The sequence below is a fragment of the Micromesistius poutassou genome (assembly GCF_964030765.1).
Source record: "Micromesistius poutassou genome assembly, chromosome: 2".
In the NCBI taxonomy this organism is placed as follows: domain Eukaryota; kingdom Metazoa; phylum Chordata; class Actinopteri; order Gadiformes; family Gadidae; genus Micromesistius; species Micromesistius poutassou.
This window is the reverse complement of record NC_140272.1, coordinates 21,497,462-21,522,726: the sequence shown is the minus strand read 5'-3', so window position 1 is coordinate 21,522,726 and position 25,265 is coordinate 21,497,462. Positions and strand designations below refer to the sequence as shown.

The 25,265-nt window shown below is 43.2% G+C and overlaps 1 protein-coding gene across 1 annotated transcript; it reads right to left on the bottom strand.

Moving 5' to 3' along the window:
* Positions 1-714: 714 nt before the first annotated feature.
* LOC311338254 (chemokine-like protein TAFA-2) lies at positions 715-25,265 on the bottom strand (the record flags this gene model as incomplete). The annotated part of the gene is made up of 4 exons (XM_084463483.1): positions 715-848; positions 2,129-2,305; positions 3,610-3,759; positions 25,154-25,265. The coding sequence occupies 4 exons, from the start codon at positions 25,263-25,265 to the stop codon at positions 715-717; spliced, it is 573 nt and encodes a 190-aa protein (XP_084319609.1).

The window sequence follows — 25,265 nt, the reverse complement described above, 5'->3', positions numbered from 1 at the left end:
AGCCAAAACACGGTTAATCTTTAATGAAGCGCTACATTTAATGCTACTAGCATCGGCACCATTAAGACGTCTAAGTATCACATGGTCAGAATGAACTGGCTGGCGGTGTGAAGATGGGCAGGAAGTAGCAGCAGATTATAACAGCTGCAACCTACCACATTTTCAACAGATGCAAATATAGAGCCGTACTAGTACTTCACTTAATTAGATATCGCTCAACTTTACACTTTCATTTCAAAGATATACTTATCTTACCACTTACCCCTGAAAGTAGTAGTAGAGGATACGAAGCACCTAACTAAAAGGAAGCACAATAATGTTAGACTCCATGTGAGTCCTGTCCCAAGGGCAACTCGCACCTTCCACCGTTGGAACAATATGGAAGTTCTTGATTGTGTTGTGCTACTATATGAGGTGAAATGTGTGCTCTGTGCTTTGGGATTTAACATAGCGATATAGATAATATGTGATTATTAAATAATATAATGATATAATTAGAATAATTATAGCAAATCAATTGTTAGAATCCCATGTAATTATCTTCAACTTTAAACAAACTTTAAACTCAACATGGTTGTGTGGGGAGAAAGAACTCCACACTACTGTGCTGCATTGAGACAACAGAAAATCCTGATCTTGAAATAGTATTGAAAAAACACCCACACACCCACACACACACACACACACACACACACACACATACACACACAGCGGTCACAGCGCTGACCTCTGACCTCCCAAGCGGCCACCTGTTTCAGAGGACCATGTATGGTGCTGAGCGGAGGCCCAGGGGTCATCTGGCACCTGACCCCCACTCGTCAGATCTCCAAGGCGGGGGGGGGGGACCCCTGTGGGGTGTTACATTAAGAAGAGTTCCAGCTTCTGACAGCTTGTAACGTGCTCACTTGTGTGTGTGTGTGTGTGTGTGTGTGTGTGTGTGTGTGTGTGTGTGTGTGTGTGTGTGTGTGTGCGTGCGCGGAGGTCATGAATTTTTAACCCGGCTACAATAAAAAAGGCTCCATTTGGTCCTCCTGTAGTTATGAATAATGGACCTGAGGACTGCAGGATGACGGTGTCTGGTGAGTCAAACACTGGGGCTGCCGCCCATATTTTTTTGACCCCATTGTGTCAAAGCCCTCCCCCCTCCCAACACCAGGGCAGTCCACTGCAGGTTCGCCGTGGTCAGCACCACCCAAACACCACCTCAGGTTACCTCCACCACTGTCATCTGGGGATGCGTAGCCCAGTCTAACGTGCCACCTCCATCTTTTATTTTCTCCAAAAGAAGATTCTTGTTGTTCTTGTTGACTCATTTGAAGCAATTTCAAGCAGCATGACGCAAGCATGATGTGAGAGTTCAAAGGGCCCCCCTGTCTCGGTCTCCTTCACTTCGCAGGCCACAGATCGATTGGATCGTTTCTCCTGAGTCTACTTCTGTTCACAGAATTTGATCAGGACATCAACGTTGCTGCTATTAAATATTTTTGAACCTATCATTGACATGAAATGTGCCAAGGTAACAGTTGAAACCTCACACTAAATGTGTGTTTTCCAGCGCCTGCTGTGTGTTTTTGAACCTGTTTTATGTTTTCATTAACAGATCGGTTTGAATTAGTTTTATTTCAGATGTTTTGACGTGGGTGTGATGACAGCGATCAACCCTGGGAATGAGTTTAAATTAAATTGGCCCCGTCTCTGTTGGCACAAGAGCTCTTGCTGAATATATTAATCATTCACATTGTTTGTAGTCACGAACTCTGCAGAATATGCGGCTAACAAAAACGCAATAAGCATAGAAAAGGCTAATGTTTTGATTCGTCAGTGTTTAATTTGAAGGATTTACTTGAATCAAAAATAGTGCATAATCAGTCAATTTGTAATGTTGTCTATTGTGTGGCCTTTTTACCTACCTTCTTATTTTCATAATTTCTTTAAAAACAGATTTGAGTGTTAACTTCAAAAATAAGGACTTACCATCACTTATCCTCAGATTTCTCTTTACCACATCTGCCCAGCCACCCACCTTGGTGGTCTTGTGCCCCCCCACCCACCTTGGTGGTCTTGTGTTCACTCACCTTGGTGGTCTTGTGCCCCCCCCACCCACCTTGGTGGTCTTGTGTTCACTCACCTTGGTGGTCTTGTGCCCCCCCACCCACCTTGGTGGTCTTGTGTTCACTCACCTTGGTGGTCTTGACTTTGTTTCCTGTGCTGCAGCTCCAGCCCTTCTGGTCGGGCAGCACCTTGCACTCCTCCCCGTCCATGCAGGGGCTCATCTGACACCACCACTTCTGGGCCACGATGGAGGCTGTGAGGGGACACAGCGCAGTGATGTACGGTCAAGCACAGCTGCAGGTGGACGAGAGGTCCTTTCTCTTCTCCACATGTCAGTGGGGAATGAAGGGAGACTGCTTACTGATCTACGGCTGACAATGGAAGGACATGTCACTTCGTTCTTTTTTCCATTTGCGCCTGCGTGTTTTTCAAATGTGAATTACAGGCCACAGTTCAATGTCATAGCAGTCAGTGTTATCAGCGGTGTGTGTGTGTGTGTGTGTGTGTGTGTGTGTGTGTGTGTGTGTGTGAGTGTATGTGTGTGTCTGCATGCATGTTTATGCATGATTGGCGTGTGTGTGTGTGTGTGTGTGTGTGTGTAGTAGTGGTACTAAAGTGAGCAGCAGTGATGTTGGCACATCAAGGTCCTTAAAGGGCTCCCTGCCTCAGGGCGGACACAGACTGCAGCTCGTGGCCTCTCCTGACATTTCTAACACATCCTGAGGTCCTGTCAACCCCCCCCCCCCCACACACACACACACACCCTGTGTGTCTGTCAGAGCCATTACAGGAGAAAGGAGCAGATAGGGATCGATTCACCTGTAACAGAGGCCACTGTTGACATGATATTAAATGACCTGGCCTTCTCTCCCCTCCACTGAACACCAGCTCTGATATGGTCTCAGAGACAACTACACACACACACACACACACACACACACACACACACACACACACACACACACACACACACACACACACACACACACACACAGCTAGACCAGTAAAGTGTTGCCCAGTCCACCAAATTGGATCAGAGAGATTACAACAGTGTGTCTGGTCGATACTATTAGATCCAGTGCATCACAACCGTTTTCTCTAGCTGCCATTACTAAACGCTTTTTTGGTTCTGTCATTACTAAAGAAAAATAAAGATATGTATCGATATATATATATATATATATATAAATATCTGTCTTCTGAATTCGAAAATGTGGTATCCTTCCTTTCACAGAGCTTCATTTCTTTGCTGTATAAACAGAGCAACCTTTTTTTTTTTACAGTCCTCTATTTTGCACCTAGTGACGTTCTTTAGTGTAGCAATCATTTTAAAACCCCTGCTATACTGCAATAAGGAAATAGCGATGTAGAGGTGATATAAGGAATGAACATATGCTCATGTGTCTCTGTGGGTTTCGAGTAACACTCATAGTATACTACACTATATAAACTGTACTATACTACACTATCCTATACTATACTACACTATATACTATACTATACTATAATATACTATGCTATTATATACTGTCATTGTCTGTATGAGTTGACACTCACCGTCCACACAAGATGGCGCAGCTCGCGTTGTTCCCGCCACTTGTCCTGGGAAGCAGGAACATTTGACGGTCTGCGATCGCTCCTCGATCTTGTTCTTGTTGCAGCAGCGATGGGCTGCGATGACCTCACAGGTGCCCGCCTTCACGTGCACTGTTAAACACACGGGGACAGCACGTGCACTGTTAAACACACGGGGACAGCACGTGCACTGTTAAACACACGGGGACAGCCAGTGGTAGCACGAGGTCTTGCTCCTATTCACCTGGCGGCAAGGTGAGAGAGGATCATGAATTGTAGCGTTATGCCCGTCTGCCACAGCGCAATTTCTGTTCTCTTAAGAGTCCACAGAGCATAAAAAACATAAAAAACAAAGAGAAACCATAGCGGAAACGAATATTCCTCTATTGGAAGTCCCTCCCTCTCTCTCCCCGCTGAACGCTAAACCAATGTTACTGAAGCGGACATGCTTTCCCCTAAGCGGACATCCCGCCCTCTCTCTCGCCAGCGACACACATTCCTCATCCAGGTCCCCCCACACAGTTAGCATATATAACCAAGATGACCGCCCGGTGATTGAGGCCTATGATTAAACTGTTGTTGACACAGCCTTGTCATTAACTCATTATACTTTTGATTCTACCTTTCTGTCCCCTCTATTGATTCTTAGAATATACGTCTTGCAAAGGGCAGAAATTACACTGATGATGATGATGATGATGATGACGACGACCATGAAAACGACCCTTGCAATAAAAGGAAGAATTGTGTTTACCAGCACAACATATTTGGGATTGATGTTATTTTTTTTCAGTAAACCACCCAGAACACTAACAAAAATATCCCTCCAGCTGTATGGACCATTTCACCTTAACTGGCTGGCGACCTTGTGAACAAAGCATGGCTGAACGGCGGTCCCTACAGAGGCCTTCTGTGGCTCAGAGAGTCAGAGGAGACCCAATCTCCAATGTTCATCCTCCTTACAGGTTTGGTACACATTGGCCTTCCCTGCCGTCCAGTCGGTTGTATGTATTATGCATGGGCAGAGCAGGACGCTGTCTTTAAAGTTAAGAGAGAGCACTTTATGCAGTGGAGTAAAAGAAAATTCCAGACTCCATCAGAAACCCGTCAATAAGGATTGCATCATTGTGAGGCCCCAGTGATGCTCAAACAGTATGTTAAATGATTCATCCCAATGTATAAATAACATTGAGCAAGACGCACACGCACACGCACACACACACACACACACACACAAACACACAAACACACACACATACTCCCTCTATTCCATATTTCTTTGGCCTCTTTGGAAGAGCCAATGAATAAGCTATGAATTATTTCTCTCCATTGTCATGTTGGAACATTCTCAAGGAATTTCTCTTCAAGGCCATTCTGATAACAACACTAACCTGCTTATTCAGGGTAAGCACATAATGACTATTAAATAGATATCACTTTCATTCCCATTAAGTTAGACCAAACATCAATACTGCTGTCAATCTATTTGATATGCATTGCTTTCCTACATAGACAAATCTTTATTCCACGAGTGCTTTGTATTTACATGACTGAGTCAGGGTTGAGTAGGTGAAGCAAGAAAAAAATAAACATTTAAAAGTTTCTGCCTTCTTTTCAGATCACCCTTAATTATACCTGTAAAGATTTTCAATTTGTACCTTGACTTGAAAATAGATTGAAGTGGTCTTCCATCTTGCCATTAGTTAGCAATCCAGAAATCCCATCTACAACATTAAAAACATTTTGCTTGCAATCAATACGGTTCTATTCACATTCAGACAAAAGGCCAGACAACAATTGCCGATTGAGTGGTTTTCAGCTCCCAGAAAGGAGCTGATGCAACAACAGGTCAGGGTCTTATGCCCTTCATGTGATTAGCACTAAGCCACTGCAACGCCCCCAGGTCAAAGTTAAATTACAAAGTTGAAGTCACTTTGATGGAATATTCAAACTTTGTTTAAGGAAACATCACAGTGTATGTGTGTGTGTGTGTGTGTGTGTGTGTGTGTGTGTGTGTGTGAGTGTGTGTTTAGGGTCGATTGACAATCACTGGGAAGCAGCTGAGACGAGCTGGAGAAATCATTGTGAATGAGTTGATTATATGGGGAAACAAATAATAAGCCCTGTGGTGCCAGTGTATACAAAGCACTTGGCATGTCTTCTCAATCGCACGAATGCCAGGACAATGATAACATATATCTCCTTTACGGCCTTTAACAAATGTAAAGATATTCTCTCTCTGGTGTAAAGAGGGAAGTCCTCCTCCTGAAACTTGAAGCATCATATTTTCCACCATCAATCCAGGATCTAAAATGTTTTTTGACAATCTGCTGCACTTGAAATGAACTCAAGAGGGTTGATCTGAATTTAATCTTGTGTTTTTATAAGAAAACAGAGATTTGTTTACTATCGGTAAAATAACCAAAATAATAAACAGTGCCTGAACTAATTCAATTGTAGTGGTCTACCACAGTCCATTAGTTGTACATTGGATATTCTTTTGTTGCAACTGATGCAAGGGAGAGAACCTGGCTATTAACAATTCCATCCACTACCAGCCACTACTAGCAGACAGCAGCTCATTAATCTGCACCAAAACGAGACTTGTTTATCCAAAGGTCTGTATGGGAGATGCCCTGGACAGCAACCAAGACCCCGCTGGCCTGCTGCTGGTCTGGTCAGAGTGCTGCCCACTCCCCTCTCCCTGCCTCTGGTCCGGTGGGGGTCAGAGTGCTGCCCACTCCCCTCTCCCTGCCTCTGGTCCGGTGGGGGTCAGAGTGCTGCCCACTCCCCCCTCCCTGCCTCTGGTCCGGTGGGGGTCAGAGTGCTGCCCACTCCCCTCCCTGCCTCTGGTCCGGTGGGGGTCAGAGTGCTGCCCTCTCCCCTCCCTGCCTCTGGTCCAGGGGGGGGCACAGTGCTGCCCACTCCCCTCCCTGCCTCTGGTTTGGAGTGGAGTGGGCGAAGTGTGTGTGTGTGTGTGTGAGCTGAACGGCTTTCCAGTATCAGAACCTGGGACTGGAAACTCATTAAGGTGCAGCAATAGGGCGAGCCGGAGCGCAGAGGCATGTGCCGAGTGTGGAGCAGGAGGAGGGGGAGGTGGAGGAGGAGGACAGGCACCTGGGCGAACTGCTGATTAAAAACTGGTTTCTTGGCCAAGGTCAGCGACTCTGGAGAAAGCCCCATGCAGTGTGGGGCCAGACAGGAGTTCAGAGAGCAGGGCCAGAGGCCGAGCCTGGCTGGTAAAGCCTCCATCCAGACTGACAGCCATGCAGCCAGCTGTTGGCCTGCAGTTCGTTGTCAGGTTGAGACGCAAGTCAAGAAAAAAGTTTATGCATTATGCATAAATAAATAAAAAGAATGAATGAAAAATATACCTTCATTGTGTTGCATTTAAAAAGTTACAAATAATTGAATATCCACATCTATTAAGCTAGTTATTAAACGTTATTAAAACGTTATTAAAATAATTAAAAGTTATTATTCATAATGAAAGGCCTTACAGCATTAGCCATAATGCCAAAAAGTTTAATGTTAGTGCCAGAGCTGCAAAGAGACAAAGGTTTAACTACTGCATGGCGTGCTGTTTACGATTAACAGCAAACGTCCATCGTATTAAATTCAATTTGGGGAACTTACGGCGCGCGGGCCGGATACGGCCCGCCAATTCCTTTCATCAGGCCCGCGGAGGCAAGGGCAAAAAATATATATATTAACAAAGCATATAGCCTAGCCTATAAATATTGGCACAAGGGATTATAACGGCTGATCCTGTGTATTAATGAAATACATACAAGCATAAGTGACAACTTTTGAACAAAATTAATTAAGGAGAAAAAAATTTCCTTCTTGTTTACTTTCGAATGTTAAGGGTCACATTGGGGTAGCCTAAACAAGTCACAGTGTCATTTATAAATCAAACTATTGACGGCTAGATTGGCATCCGCCAAGAAACGAAAGGTTAATAATGAATGTGTTTTCCACAAAAAATGGACTGATGATTACTTCTTTGTTGAAGTAAAGGGCAGGCCAGTTTGCCTTGTGTGTGGAGAATCGCTCGCTGTAACGAAAAAGACCAACCTGGAACGTCATTACAGTACTAAACATGCTAGGCTAAGTGAATTGCAGGGGCAGTTACGCAATGGCAAAATAAACACACTTAAGCAAAGATTGGGTGCCCAACAAGCAGCTTTCACCAGACCAAATTTAGAGAGAGAAAACGTTGTGCATGCAAGTTATGTGGTGGGTGAGTTATTTTCATAGGACGAGGATTGTTATCCTCAACATAAAATACGGTATGGGTGCGTTGTGTGGGCCTGCTTCAGTCCGTGTGCTCTTACCAAGCTGCAAGACTCAACACAACAACGTCCACGGAAACAATGTACATATATATCTCTCTTGTCTCACAAATTACACTTTAGATTAATAATCTAAATCTGATTGTAGACTAGCTCCTATCTGGGTCGACTGGTGATTTACTTTCTTTAACTTTGTGTTTGTTTCGACCGATCATGTTGCCATTAGCGAATAAATGGTTCACAGCGAAAACAATCTTGGCAAACCACTAGTTAACTTACAGACAATAGACAAAGTGGCTGTAAATGTTTAAAATCAATACAATGTAGACTGGCCACTGTAGAAATACACTATTCTGAAAGATTCATCCACTCACATAAGATAATTTCTCCATAAGGCATAATCATCTAGCACTCTATCAGGGCACTTGATGCACCCACCTTTTTAGTTGGGCACAAGAATGTCTCATTGTCAAATCAGGATAACACCTAGCATGTTGGCAAGCTGGGGAGGAGTCGGGCAGATGGATCAAAGATCTGTAGCAAGGTCATTCAGTACGTTTACATGCACAGCTTAATTCGATTAAAGCCATAGTTCGACTATGCTCCTCAATTGGACAACTGCAATTGTCCGCGTATACATGGCGGTGAGTAAATCGATTCATTGGCCGAAGCATGTCATGCCCCAGTACGATAGGTGGTGCTGTACCCATTTCAACTAATGGTAATAGAGCCACTGGTTGACCTCTTTATGTCACCAGCAACAACAGACTCAGGCGGCTTTCGAGAAAGATGTTTTCAGTAGACAGCTGTCAGTTCACAGTTCTCTCCGTCGTATGCAGACTCCTCCGGCTGCTCTGCCGGTGGAGGAGTCCGCATACGACCGGAACATCGAAACAATGGAGCGTCTGAGAAATTATATGGACCCAAAGTGAACTGACAGCTGTCTGCTGAAACATCGCTTTCTCCTCCATGTTCGTTTCAATCTGGACTTCAGAGAGTCAAAGACAAAGTAAATTTCCCGCAATTTCTTTTTCCCCCATGGTCGAGATAAACCCCATTAGGAGTCTTTACTTGTTGTGGAAGTACCAGAGAGTCGGAGAACCTGACGCAGTCTGTAAGATTCATAATATCAGAGAATACCCCCGTCAGTTTGGCCACGGCGCAATGAATGAATAAAGATCGTAGTTATTTTACAACCTTGTTGATGAGAAACATTTAGAAAAACATGTACTTTTAATTCAGCCTTGGGTGAAATCGAAGCGTAGTGTGTACTGAATGCATGTTGATGATGATACACTCCTTATAGGGGGTAACTACATTGGCACAACACCGGCTTCCTCCATCTTCTGTGCCAGCTTTTTAAATAAATCGCCTATCCAGCTGTCTGCTGAAAACGTCTTTCTCCCACCGGAGCAGCCCCTCCGCCGCCCGTCCGTATACGCCACGGCATTCCCCGCCGCATCGCAAGGAATGAATAAAGATCGTAAACACGTCTGGAGAAAAAAACATTTATTTTGACAGATGTGCCCGAAGTTACTACTTTACAACCTTGTTGATGACCTACATTTAGAAAAACATGTACTTTTAATTCAGCCTTGGGTGAAATCAAAGCGTAGTGTCTGTGTGCTTCCACCTTTAATGAATGCATGCCATGCGCGCTCCCGCGGCCGGGACACAATTCTTATAGGGGGTAACTACATTCACCGGCTTCCTCCATCTTCTGCGCCACCTTTTTAAATAAATCGCTGTTTCTCGACAACAACAACACGACTATCGTCCCCTTCTACTTCCGGCTCACGGCCCCGAGAAAAGATCTCGAGCATGCGTAGAACGCAATTCAACGCATAATCCAATTCAACTCCGTACATACACGTGCCGTACACGTGCATGCTTAACTCGACTATGAATCGCATTATCTAGGGGTCTTAATTCAACTATGAGTAACCCAATTTGATTCAAGTATAGCTTGACTAAAGTGTATACATGCATCTTAGTAATCCAATCATAGTTGAACTAAGCCAATAAGTCGACTTTCTTGAGTGTCATGTAAACGCACTGAGTGTTCCCCTGCAGTTGCATTGATGACTAACAGCACCTGTGATCAATACGTTTCAGTAAAAGCAATTAGAACTGTCATTGTTGTAACAGTCACCTATGTCAGCACAACAGAGAGAGAGAAAGAGAGAGAGAGGGGGGGAATGGAGAGTGAGAGAGAGACAGAGAGAGAGAGCACATAGAGTAAGAGAAGAGCTAGATAGAGCACTGATGAAGAGCGGCGTGTGGACCCGACCCGTGAATCAATCAATAGCACTCTGGATCACACACTCCCACTCTACAGATCATACTGATTGATTTCCTATTGATAAGTCCTGCATCAACCCTGCACACCCTGCAGGGTGGATTAGGATAATTATGAGGTGAAAAACTGCTGGTAAGAATCTGCATTTATTTCCCCCTCGCTTTTACTTATAGCTAACCATAATTCCAACCATACATACACTGAGACAAATAACATATTCTTACAAGATCTTAAAGGTCCCATCGCATGAAATTTTCACTTAATGAGGTTTTCTAACATTAATATGAGTTCCCCTAGCCTGCCTATGGTCCCCCAGTAGCTAAAAATTGTGTTAGGTGTAAAACGAGCAGTAGGTATCTTTCTCCGCCTTGAAAAAATGAACGCGGATTTGTGATCTGGCCCTATATGTTGTCATATGGGGCCAGGTTACCTCCTCTTTCTCTGCTTGGCCCGCCCAGAGAATTTGGCCCGCCAATGAGCTAGGACTGTGCGAGCGCCACGTGTGTGTGTGTGTGTGTGTGTGTGTGTGTGTGTGTGTGTGTGTGTGTGTGTGTGTGTGTGTGTGTGTGTGTGTGTGTGTGTGTGTGTGTAACACGCAACACAATAACACAAGCTTGCATAAAGCTCCCAATTGGTGAAAAGACTAGACTGCGTCGGGTTCTCTGAGGTCTCTGGTATTTCGACAACGAGATTCGTAGTGGGGGATATCTCAGCCATGGTTGAGAAGGAATTGGGAACCGCGACATGGAGGAGAAAAGGATTGTTGCCCCGCTGCCCGCTGAACGCTGCCCGTTGCCCGGGGTTGTCTCCCGCCGGAGCCCCGCTGCCTGCTGCCCGCAGGCTCCGGCGGGCAGTGGGGCTCCGGCGGGAGACAACCCCGGGCAACAATCGCGGGCTCCTCCATTTCGCGGTTCAGTCTGTTCTTAATTTTGACGTGGAAGTGGAAGAACCAGAGGCGTCTGAGAACCCGACGCAGTCGTTTGAGATTCATAATACCAAGCTGCTCAGGGCCACACCCCCACCCTCCACCTGGACCCGCCTCTCTTCTCCTCATTAGCATTTAAAGCGACAGACACAGAAACGGCGCGTTTGTGGAGAGCTGATTGTGGGACTGGCTCGTTGTGGCTGTAACTGCACCAAGGCTGAATTTCTTGAACGTCTTCAAGTACTGTATTAGGGGCCCACTAACACCTATATTAAAGCATCCATAAAATAGCATGCCATGGGACCTTTAATGAAGAAAGATTGTCAAATAATTAGAAGAAAAAATTAATAAGTTGTGTGAAAAATCAAAATGTTCAGTACTTATTATGAGGAGAACACAGTAGAAGAGAGACCAGTTGCCTATACAGCAACAAATAAGTACATACATAATGTTAAATGCATCTCATTTTAATTCACTCATTGTAACCACTCATTATAATTAGTGAGCTTCGATTGGTTGGGAACATCATAAAGTGGAGAAGACAAAACTGCCATTTTGGGTGATATTTGTGGGGCATTTATAAATAAATGTGCATCCCCTGGCACAAAACAAACCAAAAGATTTGATGGATGCGCTCTCGTTTCAATTTCCTTTTTTTCTTCCTCATGCTGCCCTATGCACTCTCTGTGAGTTAATGTGACACTAGTCATGAGCTGTTTGCTAACATGCTGACGAATCAGAGGCAGGAGAAATAGCACCCACTGCCTTTGAGTTTATTTATAAAATCTGTTATTTGCATTCATGATGTGTTAAGAAATGGAGAAAGAAGAGACCCGAGAAACAATAGGAAAGACTAGCAGGAGGCACTTCTGTGGTTTATCAGCGAGTGATAAAATACATCTATTTTTATTCCGTGCTGAACAATCAGTAACCAACAATACACATACAGTGGCTGAAAAAACAGACTTCCTATTGGATGTCCATAAACAGTGCCTCTCCTTTTTATTATTCTTAGGTAAATTCACTGTAAACCAACTTGGCTCAATTTAAACTGAAGCATCCTTTGGAAGCCATTATTGCTTTATTTGTATATAGGGTAGTAGTTGCAATAGGTTGAAAAATATCCTGGCATGGACAGAATTCACTGAATATACATATCTGTATTGCCATGTATTGCATAATATCAAACTGCACCAAACTATAGAAATGCATAGATGAGATTTGATTATTATTATTATACTAACTGGAAATGTATCATTAAAATTGCATTTCTCAGGATTGCACATTAAAGCACATTAAGTTAAGTTAAGTTAAGTTAAGTTATCCTTTATTTATCCCTTTTTGGGGGAAATTCTTTCTCTGCTTTTGACCCATCTGGGAGCCGGTGAACACCCAGAGGAGTGGGCAGCCGCAGTGCAGCGCCCGGGGAGCAGGTGGGGGTTTCAGGTGCCTTGCTCAAGGGCACCTCATCCGTGGATGAGGACGTAGGAGAGTGTTGCACAACCACTCCCCATACCTGATACATCAGGTATCAGGTATCATAAGGACTCAGTAACTTATTCTAATAGGATGGAACTTCCGAGACTGCTAGCACTGGATGACAGGAGGAAAGACATCTGCTCGCATGACACCGTGTCTACAGTCATTCATAATTAACAAGAATAATGAATTAATAATGAATTAATTATTGACCTGATTACATAGCATGGCGGGTGATTTGTACGTGTTGTCATATGGGATAGTTACTCACTTCATAGAAAACAAAAGAAAAACACGTCATAGAGATTTTGAGATGATAATTCCAGGTGTTTAGTTGAAATCCATGACGTTAGAAACTTGTTACATGAAAGCTTCACAGAAGATCCAGAGTCTTGAATATTAATGAGCAGTTACATAACTCAGAGCGAGAGGGGGTTGCTCAGATTACGTTATTTCATGGTTAGCTACACCAGCTTTGATGTGGATTCACTGTCACTTCCGGGGGAGGGGGGGGGACGACGACGACACGAATAGCAATATAATTACGCTTTATTAATGGCCGTGTTGAGCAAGACAGACAAGGATTGCAACACGCACGACAAGCATCACAGGCGATATTTAAGCCACTTATCACCGTATTGTTATCAACTAAGTACCCGCCTGCAAGTGCTAGCTCTTCAAACCGTTCCCAGGCAGTCAGGACTGTGCAGGATACGGGGGGGGGGGGGGGGGGGGGCTCAGAGGTACAGCTGGAGTCAAACTCATTACTTGTGGCTGTGGCACTGCAATCTAGTCCAACCAAGTCACTTATGAAATGCTTGTGATCTAATGAAGGGCCCTGGTCAGCTGAACGCCGGGAACAGAGATTAAACAAAGCCCACAGGCCTGGCCAGCCAATCGCACGAGGCAGGGCCCAGGTTGTGCAAAATCGTTAAGTTGAATTAATGTCTAAAGAACACTAGTTCCCCTGACCAGCAGCCGTCTCAGTCTGACAGAAAGTAAACTTCCTGTCTGCCTTGTGAGTCAGCCATTGGCAGAGGCCAAAGGACAGACCAAACCTTCATATTTGCTGTTCACAGTCTCAGTGCGTGCAGGTCGCTGTCAGTCCTTTTTTTCTTTTGTCTTCTTCGGGTGCGTCAATACAACTTTGAGATCAAAGCAGTGTGAGCAAAGTCACGTCCTGGCCACGGGCCCAGACTGGCTGTGAGAAAAAGAGATGGCAGAGCCGACAATAGCAACGCGGCATGCATAAGAGATGACTTCAGTCACACTGTATGAGAAGAGGACGCATTTAGTTAGCGGCGATGCGGCTAGATGCATGCTAACCGCAAGTGTGTGTGGTTCAGCACGACACCGCACACCAACGCATTCATGCACTGACGACTGGGAAAAAGGCAAGATTTGACTAAATGGGCACATTAAAACAACTAAATAAGGGATTCAGTGTAACATGCAAATGCTAGGAAAGACCCCTTTAATGCTGAAGGTTACGAACCACAGGCACGCTGAAAGCACTGGTTTAAGGAAATATTACTCATGGCCTCGTGGGTAATGCTATTCCCTTAAAACGTGTTTGATTGGATTACAGTGTAGAAAAAAAAAGAAAAGAAAAGATTGAGTAATTTGTGGCCAACGGTAAACCTGCTGAAATGACAATCACAGCCAGCAAGCCAAGGACCTAATCTCAGATCAGTGGGGAAAAGCACACTCAGAGAGAAAGCCGCAGAGAAAACCAGGGCTTTGTCCTGACAAGCATTTGCGAGGTCCACAGAGTTCGCTATTCTATGTCCAACAATACACTAATGATGCTACTATTACAGCCATTATTCCATAATTAGTTTAGATCAGTATATACATTAGGTAATGTATATGTAAATGTACAAAAATAAATCCAACAATGGCATTCAACATTGGGCTATTATGTTCAAAAGGTATAATAATATAACGGAGGTAGTGGGTTGAATTGGTGCCGTTTTCAATATCTTCACCCAAACCAGAAGCGTACCACGAATCATGCAACTGCGACTTAAAACCTAGGATAAGCACAGGATTCATGGGAGCAACATCCACACGTCCAAGTATGATCGCACGTTGGTCGTAACCTCGCTTGTTGCTTGTTTTCAGTCTGATCCGAGCTGTAAGGCAAGTGCTAAATTATCCCCATCATCCTGTATGTATGGGTAATGATTTGAGAGCGAATGATCGCCGAAAACAAGACAAGTGGGCCATGACTTAGTCTGGATGTGTGGCGTAGTGGTGTGTGAGATGAAGTCCCTGTCAGCACCATTCATCTGGCATAAAGGCCCATAAAGGATAACCGCACCCCCCTGCTGACTGATACACCCGAGGTCCCTAAGGGGGACTACACACACACACACACACACACAGCAATACACACACACACACACACACACACACACACAGCAACACACGCATGCACGCACACACATGCACACACACACACACACACACACACACGCATGTACACATGCACGTGCACACACACACCTGCACACTCGTAGGTGAATAGCTAGCATAGCTATTAAGTTCTGGGGCGGGGGGGGGGGGGGGTGGCAGCGGCAGCAGGCGATGCCTTGGAGGGCTGGGAGAGACTGGGGGGAAGAGCTCATGTGTGCAGCGCAATACTCCAGAACCAAGTGCTGTCTTGACAAGTTGCCGCCCACACACACACACACACACACACTTCCCTATTCCCTGGAAAGCTCCTATATATCTGAAATAAGGCGAGGGAAAAGGCACGTCATTTAGTTTTGGGCCCTGAGGATTTCCCGACACTTGAACATTACTTCATGGGGAACATGATTTCATGAGGGGTATGTGTGGTAGGGTTGTGTGAAACAATTCACTCGATACGCCACATATACCGTCCACGGTCTATGGAATTCATAGTGCGTTACATACAACACAGAAATCAATAGTTCCCAATTATTGAAAAAAAGAAGAAAAGTCTTTCACGGGTTTCATCTATAAAATGGATCCATGTTGGGTCAGCTCCGGGACTCAAAGGCGTCCTCTTCTCTCTCTGGTCTGTCTGTCTGTCTGTCTGTCTGTCTGTCTGTCTGTCCACATGCTGTTCTGTCATAAAGTGGCTCACGGCTAAACGCCCGCCACCGCCGCTCTCCCACCTGATGCCATGTTCTCCTTTTTTCACATCCTTCTTCATCTTTAACCATTTCAGAATGAGTGACAGACAGATGTAAACGTGAGACGTGTGAAGGGGCTCTGATTCCCACTCTGGAAGTGGCTGTTCATCCGTCTGTAGGACTGACAGAACCTCAGCCACCACGTGCAGACAGATATGTCTTCATTATGTTGCAGACGGTATTAAAACCAAGGGCCATACCGAGTCCAGTGGTTCTGTTTCGCTTTCTTGTGGAAAATAAGAGGAATAGATTTATTGTCCCATTATCAATGTTATCTCCAAAGTATATCAGAGTATCTTGTTAACTCTAAAGAGAACTTTGCCCTCGACAAAGAAACGACTTGGCTTAATGGCCAAAGATAACAGCAATATTCCCCAAGTCTCCACTGCCGTTACCTGAGGAAACTCTTAACCGAACATCTGACCGATCGGCCAGCTGACAACTTGATACAAATGTTCCTCTTTCTAATAGACCGCCTGGCTGGGAAAATATCACCACAGGACTTTTAGAACACAGCCATTCTAGGACAACTCTGATGGCTCCCCCCATTACATTTTATGCTCCAGTCCAGCACATAAACCTGATACTCAGCCTTGGCTGCTGGTTTATGGCGCAGTGTGTGGAGAGAGAGAGAGAGAGAGAGAGAGAGAGAGAGAGAGAGAGAGAGAGAGAGAGAGACAATTGAGACTGCATTTCAGCAGCTTATATTTCACTTTATCCTTTCACTAGAGGGCCTCTGGTGAACAGCAACTAGGCAAGGGACATGTACTGGCGGGATGTCTCTCTGTCTTCCTGCGTGACATTTCCTTTGGCTCCAGTCGATGCGTCTGTCAGGACTTTATTCAAATGTACCTGCACCACAAGCATTTCACAAAACACTGTGGTAGAGCTATACGCTGGTAAGTTATGAGCTGAGTACGACCATCTGTAATAGCAATGAGCTCGGGCGAATCGGCATTTATGGAGCACATTAAACTGTTCAGACGCCATATTCTTGGCCGCCGTGAGACAGCATTAGACCGGATCACAAATGACAAGCTGGTGAAAAACTCCTCAGTGGTGTTAATGTGGGGCCCTACATCGCTTGATGTGGGGCCACAAAAAACATTTCTCAAGTGTTATTGTACATGACTAATTGATATACTGAATGCACTGAATCAAGCCGCCCATATGCCTTGCTGCGAGCCAAAGGCATCCCACTATTTAGTCGTAAAATCTGAGGACTAAGACTTGAAACTATGTCTTTGGTGTAGTTAAATATTTTTTATTACCAAAGCCCATTCCCTTGGGAAACGGTATGCGATTACTTCACAAATCAAGGTAACATATGATTCTGTTCATTTGCATCTGCTGGTGCTGTATTTTGAAAGATTAAAGAATAATTTCAGGCCAATATGATCCAATAATGATACACACTGGAATGGATGTATTCCTCAGTCTATTCCAGAAAAAATAATTAAAGAAACCTTTGATTGTCAATTCAGTGAACTCAGAGGTGTTGGGCATATATGAATGAACACCTTTGCTAGAGACGTCATCATCACAATCATCCTTTGTTGAGGTTTTGAATTGGAAGCGGCGGCGGCTGCTAGTTGTCTTCCGGCGCGTCCCCTGGGCAGCGGAAACAGGCTGACTCTGGGAGGAGGTGAGCCTCAACACACATGAGTCATTTAAGGGAAGGAGGTGTTCAGGGCCGTGTGAAGTTACAGTAAATGCAGAGGATTGTGTCATTGCGCGAGTAAACACAGGATCCCCATTGATTTCCTTTAGTAATGTTATTGCCATTGAGGCTGGAACCATTGTGTTGATGCTGAATCTATTTAGCATCATCATCCCCAAGACAACACCCTTGTTAGAGGCTTAGAGATCCATTCAAAGACAACATGCTAACATGGGTTATTTGAGGTGTTGCAGGTTTATTTAAATCAGTTCATACTTTGTATGAAGGTGTCCTTCCTCTTTTGATGCTGTAATTCTCTCCTCTACTCACCTCCCCCCTTCAATCTATACATATATGTCATTATTGCCTGTGCAGTCTATCTTTATATTTCAATTTAAAGCGCATATCAGCGCAATCAGTCAATCCATGATCAAAGTCTGTATATTCTGTGGTATTCAGGCCTTTGAGAAGTGCAATACCCAGTTTTAAACATATTTCATTTTGTTCAGCTCTAAACGAGTCTCGCAATGACTGCAACATGTCCACATCTGGAGACATGTATTTCAATGATTGCCACTGCATTTAGCAACAATATCTGTCTGGCTTACTGATCGGCACAGCCTGCCTTAATCCGCCTCTTATTCACATTATGAGCAGATCCACTGAATAAGTTAAGAGCTCTTCGGGTGAAGTAAATTTTAATAATAATCAGATGAGATGTTAACAGAAGTTTACTTTGTGCTTTATTTGCAAACCACCCCCGGACCTCACTATTTTTTAAACCCTGGCTACGACCCTGATGATATCATGTGACAAGAAGCTATATCCTTCTGTATTGATGTAAATATATTATCTTACCAATTAACTTACCAAGCATGGCTATTTATGCTTGTTTACAATGTAAACAAATGTTTACAATTGAATTTTTCAGATGTCCTTTAGTCACTCAATAGGGAACATCCTTATCGACGGAACTAAAAAATTCAAATTACAATGATTCTGATCTCAGTTTGGCATCCTCTACTTCTCTAAAATATCTAATACATTATTTTGTTTTACAACCAGATGCTCAAGTGGACTGCCACCGACAAGGGAGAAGGTCAAACAAGCTCGGTCCTGCTACTTTTGCAGCCCGTGGCTAATCACTTCTCCTCTGGTCCATTCATGTTTAAGTGAATTTATTATGCATGTGTATTCTACAAATACACAATAGGCCTGAACTGCAAACGCAAACATATGCAATCATATCTACTAACACATCTACTCTCTACTACAGTGGGGATGTAATGCTACAATGGTCACTGAACATTAGAAACAATTTGTTTTTCAAATTAGAAACAATTTGTTTGAGCTCTGACTTCACAAGGCTTGTGATTTATGGATTGGTATATTTTGCGGGTTATTTCCACCCACAAGTAATGTTCCAGCCCGCAGAAGACATACTAACACTTAAGAACTAAATAAAACCAACCACAATTTAGTGTTTAATTATATTCAAGCCAAATGCCCCATGGCCATGTTTACACAACGTTTTGAATATCTATGAGGATTGGGACAAGAAAACGGTTGTGTGAGATGCAAAGAAATGTTTGACCGTCTAAACAGGCTGTTGTACGTGAGATGTTGACAACCGTCATCAGACACCTCCAGAGGAAGGGTTCGCCACATTCAATCCACGCAAAAGGTTCTCATTTAAACCAAATCTCTTCTCGTTCATCTACTGATCATTTTTCTACATGATTCTACAATTTATAGCACTTGCAATTGAACATGATTGGTGACATGACCCACAGCAGTGTAAACTGGTACACCACAGTCACTAGGTCTCGGAATCTCTGCAAACCGTGGATGTGGTACCCAGAAACCTGTATGTGCTTGTGAATATCAAAAGGGGATCTTTTCACTTTTCTGTCAAAAAGTAAAAAAGAGGGTTTGACAGTTGTGTGTCATGTCAAAAAAGTGAGCAGTTAAAAACAATCAAGATCGAACATTTTAAACAAACCACATATTTTGATTGTGTAAAGAGGGCCTTCGTATCTAAGCCTGATGAGACTCGCCCCAGCTCAGCACAAAACGTGAATGACTAACTTGAGCTGAGGTTTTTGTAATTGCCCAGTAGGAGAAGGTCTTCTCCACCAAGGACCTTTTTTTACTGCCACTGCTTTTAGCGTTTCTGCAGTAATTGCATTCATCAACTCAAATAATTATCGGCAGCATTTGCTTTGATTCGTATCCCCATAAAAATTTCTGAAATCCGAATTTGCTCGAGTTTAACAGCTTGCATTGTGGTGAGACATAATGGGTTTATTACATTTGATGAGTATTAGATCAGTGCATGTGTGTGCGTGTGTGTGTGTCTGTGTGTGTGTGTGTGTCTGTTGGTTTGTGTGTGTGTGTGTGTGTGTGTGTGTGTGTGTGTGTGTGTGTGTGTGTGTGTGTGTGTGTGTGTGTGTGTGTGTGTATGTGTGTGTAGGTTAGTGTTTGTGTGTGTGTGTGTGTGTGTGTATATGCATATGTGTGTGCGTGTGTGTGTGTGTGTAGGTTTGTGTTTGTGTGTGTGTGTATGTGTTTGTGTGTGTGTGCATGTGTGTAGGTTAGTGTTTGTGTGTGTGTGCATGTGTGTGTGCGCATGTGTGTGTATGCGTGTGTGTGTGTGTGTGTGTGTGTAGGTTTGTGTTTGTGTGTGTGTGTGTGTGTGTGTGTGTGTGTGTGTGTGTGTGTGTGCATGTGTGTAGGTTAGTGTTTGTGTGTGTGTGTGTGTGTGTGTGTGTGTGTGTGTGTGTGTGTGTGTGTGTGTGTGTAGGTTTGTGTGGACAGCACTAACACAACAGAGGGACAGCACTAACACAACAGAGGGACAGCACTAACACAACTCTGTCACACTCCCTTATCTCCTTGCTCCCACTCCCTTAGCTTTATCACTTTGTGTCGTCCACCCTCTCCCCCCTGGACCCTGTCCCCCCAATGCAGCGTAAGGCCTGTTGTGTCCCGGGCCGTCTGAGCTGACCTGGGGGTGTTTACCCTCTCTAAGTGACAGGATATTGCAGCCAGGAACAGAAATTCAGTGAGGGTAGCAATTACTGAACGTTTGGGTTTCTAGGCCAACATTTTGATAAAGCAAGGAAGGAATACAGAATATCAGGTGACCAAGTTGAGCAGAGCTATGTTTTATTTGTGGGATGATGAAATTTATGCATTATCAAGAAATAAACATGAAATAGTAAAAATAAAAAAAACAGCCTTTTTTTCACCATACACTGCAATTCCTTGGGGCAAGAAGAAATAAGCGGAGAAGATAGTTCATATTAAATTAATAATGTTCGACTATCATATTGAGGACGATTCTTAAATTGCCCCCTTCACTCTTCACTCTCTGAATCATCTTCATGTTCTGGAGGCAACCTTTCTTAAACGTCTCATTGTCTATTTTAGAATTACCTTTCTTGGATTAAAAATGACGGACAATTGGATTTTACTTCTGTTTTATCTTTTATCTTATATATATATTTATATATATATATATATATATATATATATATATATATTTTTTTTTTTTTCAACTAAAGATAAGAGTGCAAAGATTTAATCCGCACTGGTAGTGTGATGTTCGCACTGCCAGTGCAGATTAAATAAATAATACAACACTCATTATTTACTATGGAAATATGCTTAAAAGTTGTACTTAATATGTCTCTTTTTAATGATATGGTGCAGAGAAGGACCCATCTGACAAATGAAACAAAGCTAACAGTGGATCACATGATTAATTTGGGGCTCTGGTGAAGTCCGGAGCCTATAGTGAGGCTCTGAAACTGCAGGGGGAGTTAGCACTCATTTGCATGGAATATAAAACAATCCCCTACAGCCTGGAGAGCAGCATGAGAGTCAACCATTAGCGTGCATGACACACTTTTTAGAAAGTCTACAACATAAGCAAATATGGAAATCCATCCCCCTAAATTCAAATGTGAACCGATGCTCATTTCTATCTTATTAGCACGGGTGCATGTCGTCGCCTGTGAATATAGAACAGGACCTTAGTTTAAAGTCAGCACAAAAACTAAAAAGTGTAAAAGCCATTCTAATTCCAATTTGTAGTGCCATCCATGAGCCATGTGGCTTAATGCCTTCCATTTTAAAGAAGGCAACAGAGTTTACAGCCGGCAAATGGCACTGCCTGAAGTCTATCTCGGGAACAGCAAGCTGCTGCCAGGTTGCATCAGGCAGACAAACAGCCTAATGGGGGCTCTCTCGCTAGCTGAGATATATTTTTGAGAGATGGGAACGAGGGAAGCAGGGAAAATGCTTGATTTCCTGATTGTTCATCGTTTATCGTTTATTTCTCCACATTTTTCTTAATGAGACACGCTACGAAGCCTTGAGACTGTTAAGAGGATTGAAGTTGTTGAGTTAAGTACTCTGGCGACTCTGACCTGGTCAAGTTATCAGCCTAAATTGTATCAACGATACCCAAACAAATTGAATCGCCAGGAGGCACTTGTTATCTCTCTCTCTGGTGTACACTCTCTCTTCATCTCTCCCCCTCTCTCTGCTCTCTCTCTCTCTCCCCCCCTCTCTCTCTCCCTCTCTTTCACTTCTTTTCACCCAAACTCATCTCCCTTCTGCCACTTCCCTCCCCAGCCACCTCCCCTGCTCTGCTCTTTCATGACTAGCTAATGAATGTGGATGTTGCTCTAGGGGATGCAGTATTGTTTTTACTGGCCTTTGAGTGTATGCAGTATGTGTGTGTGTGTGTGTGTGTGTGTGTGTGTGTGTGTGCGTGCGTGTGTGCGTGTGTGCATCGAGGGGCTGCGGTGAAAGGTTCAATTGCTTTGGTCAGTAGAACATCCCCAACAGCACCTCCCCCCCCGAACCCACCACCACCACCATCATCCCATCCCTAACCCCCACCCACCCACCCACCCATCTTCCCACTGCTCGCCCCACCCTCACATCACCTCAATAAAACGGCAGGCTAAAGAGGTTGGTTTATTGGCCCCACCTTGGATCGACCTTGGCAGTGCTGGAGCATGCAGCCCCCCCATACCGCGTCCACAGAAATACGGACAGTAAACACAACCACACACACACACACACACACACACACACACACAAACATAAACACACACAAGCCACAATAACAGCAATAAAATGTAAATACAAATGACAAAGAAGTCAAACACTTAAGCATAAACACTGCACTCATAGCAAGTAACTGATCAATACGCGGTGGAGATTGGAGAGCAACGCTATTGATTTAAGTATTGTAGAACAAATGAGGAAAAAACGATTTAACCACAAACTAATTATTAATTTTACACTTCTCTGGTTTGGCAAACATTTAGAGAACAGTACCATTGATTAATTCAGGAAATACACATAAATATAATATGAATAAAATATAAATTATATTAAGAAATAAAATCACCACATAAATCACATAAATAACAAAATAACATAAACCAGCCGCTGGTTATGTCAACGTTAAACGAAAACCGATGATATCGATTTTTACCCTGCTTCTGTTAACCTTGTTAACATAACCTTGCTGTTGTCCTGGCTTTAAAATACATTAGAATTAGACTCAGTGTTATTAGATGTAGTATTTTTGTTTGACACTGCAAAAAATGAACCATTTCACTTTTGATGCTTTGAACTTGGAAGACCTTCCCCCCCGGTGGGGTCTCCCCCCAGAGGAACAGGCTCATTATTTCAATGTGAAGCTTCTACATACATCAACGTCAGAGGATCGCTCCACTCTCCATCGGCAGGAATCTAACAGAGCCGCCCTCCTGCCCTTGCATGAATATCCACACACACACAAACAGATGCAGCATGCTCATACACTAGCGCATGTCACTTTCTCTCTCACTCTCTCTCTCTCTCTCTGACAAACTGATGTATGCACAAACACATACATGTATGTCTCATCTGTGTAGCACATTAAACAGACATTTAAAACCCCATCAAAACAGGGATAGCTCAAGAACAATGTAATGTGTTGCATGGTTGATCACTGAGAATACTTTATAAAAATCCCTCTAGTAGAAAAAACTACTTGAGCTAGGACAAAATAAAGCCCTTATAATTATGTCCGTTTCCTGACAGGAGGTCAATAGGACAAATGAACCGGGGATGGCACAGACTGTTTCAAAAACATTTGTTCACAACATAGTTGTGTGAAGTCAGCTCTGTAGCCCCTTCAGTTTGTTGCATCATACAGAAATTTAAAAAGTATAGAGTTGGAACTTCTTCATTCATGTGTTTTCTGCTGCTCGCTGGGAAGCAACTTGTGCATAGTGGCATGTTGTCTTGGACAGATCTAGTTTTACACAGGTTGTCTGGACAAGCCCAATTTGGAACATGAACTTGGAGCAGTCTTTTTCCAGATGACATCAAGCTTGAGGGTGCCAGACCTACTCAGTGGATTCACAACTTATATTGGCCACAACCCTAATAATAATAATGTGCACAGAAAATAAATATTAAAAAAAAAGTTTTACCTTGTTGAGCTTGTTTTTCTCTGTGGCATCATGTTTTTCTGTCAATCATTTGCAGCCTAATCTCACCATACATTTGTTTTTCGTGATATTTGTGAAATATGAAAGGCGAATGATATCCCTTGAAAAGCTAATTCATCTGTCATTCATTGTTCTCGAATGTTGTGTGGTTGTTGACCCTCACATTTCTTCATCTTCAGCACCATGAGGGAAGTTTTTAATCTACACCTTTAGTCCTGTTGGAATAATGATGGGACATGGGGGAAATTCTTATTGTAGACCAGTAGGTAGAATAATGATGAGAGTGAAATTCTTATTCTAGACCTCTAGTTAGAATAATGATGAGAATAAAGCTGTCTTCTTATTCTAGACCTCTAAGTTAGAATAATGATGAGAATGAAGTTATCTTCTTATTCTAGACCTCTAATTAGAATAATGATGAGAGTGAAGTTATCTTCTTATTCTAGACATCTAGTGAGAATAATGAGAGTAAAGTTATCTTATTATTCTAATCCTCTAGTTAGAATAATGAGAGTAAAGTTATCTTCTTATTATAGACCTCTAGTGAGAATAATCATGAGAGTAAAGTTAAATTCTCATTCTAGTTAGAATAATGAAGAGATTAAAGTTAGCTTCTTATTCTAGACCTCTAGTTAGAATAATGAGAGTAAAGTTATCTTCTTATTATAGACCTCTAGTGAGAATAATCATGAGAGTAAAGTTAAATTCTCATTCTAGTTAGAATAATGAAGAGATTAAAGTTAGCTTCTTATTCTAGACCTCTAGTTAGAATAATGAGAGTAAAGTTATCTTCTTATTCTAGACATCTAGTGAGAATAATGAGTAAAGATGTCTTCTTATTCTAGACCTCTCGTTAGAATAATGAGGGTAAAGTTATCTTCTTATTCTAGACCTCTCGTTAGAATAATGATGAGAGAAAAGTTCTTATTCTAGACATTCTGATAAAATAATGTTCAGGTATTGTTCTTATTCTACACGTTCTGCTAGAATAATGATGAGATGAAGTTCTCAAACTTCTGTTTGAACGATGATGAGAGAATGCACCTCAAAAACACAACACCTGGAGCCGGAGGCATCAAAAGAACCAGCAGTGACACTGAATCACACAACAATGCTGATCAAGGGTAGTGAAGTGGGTGCAACAATTGAGACCTTGATGCAGATTTTGCATCAGGCGACCTACCTATGTGGCTTCTGTGTGACGAGGCACTGCTCAGCTGTCCACAGAGGGACACCAGACAGATGACCAGCAGGAGCGCCCTTCTGCACACGCTCTGAAGGTCCCTCCCCCGCAT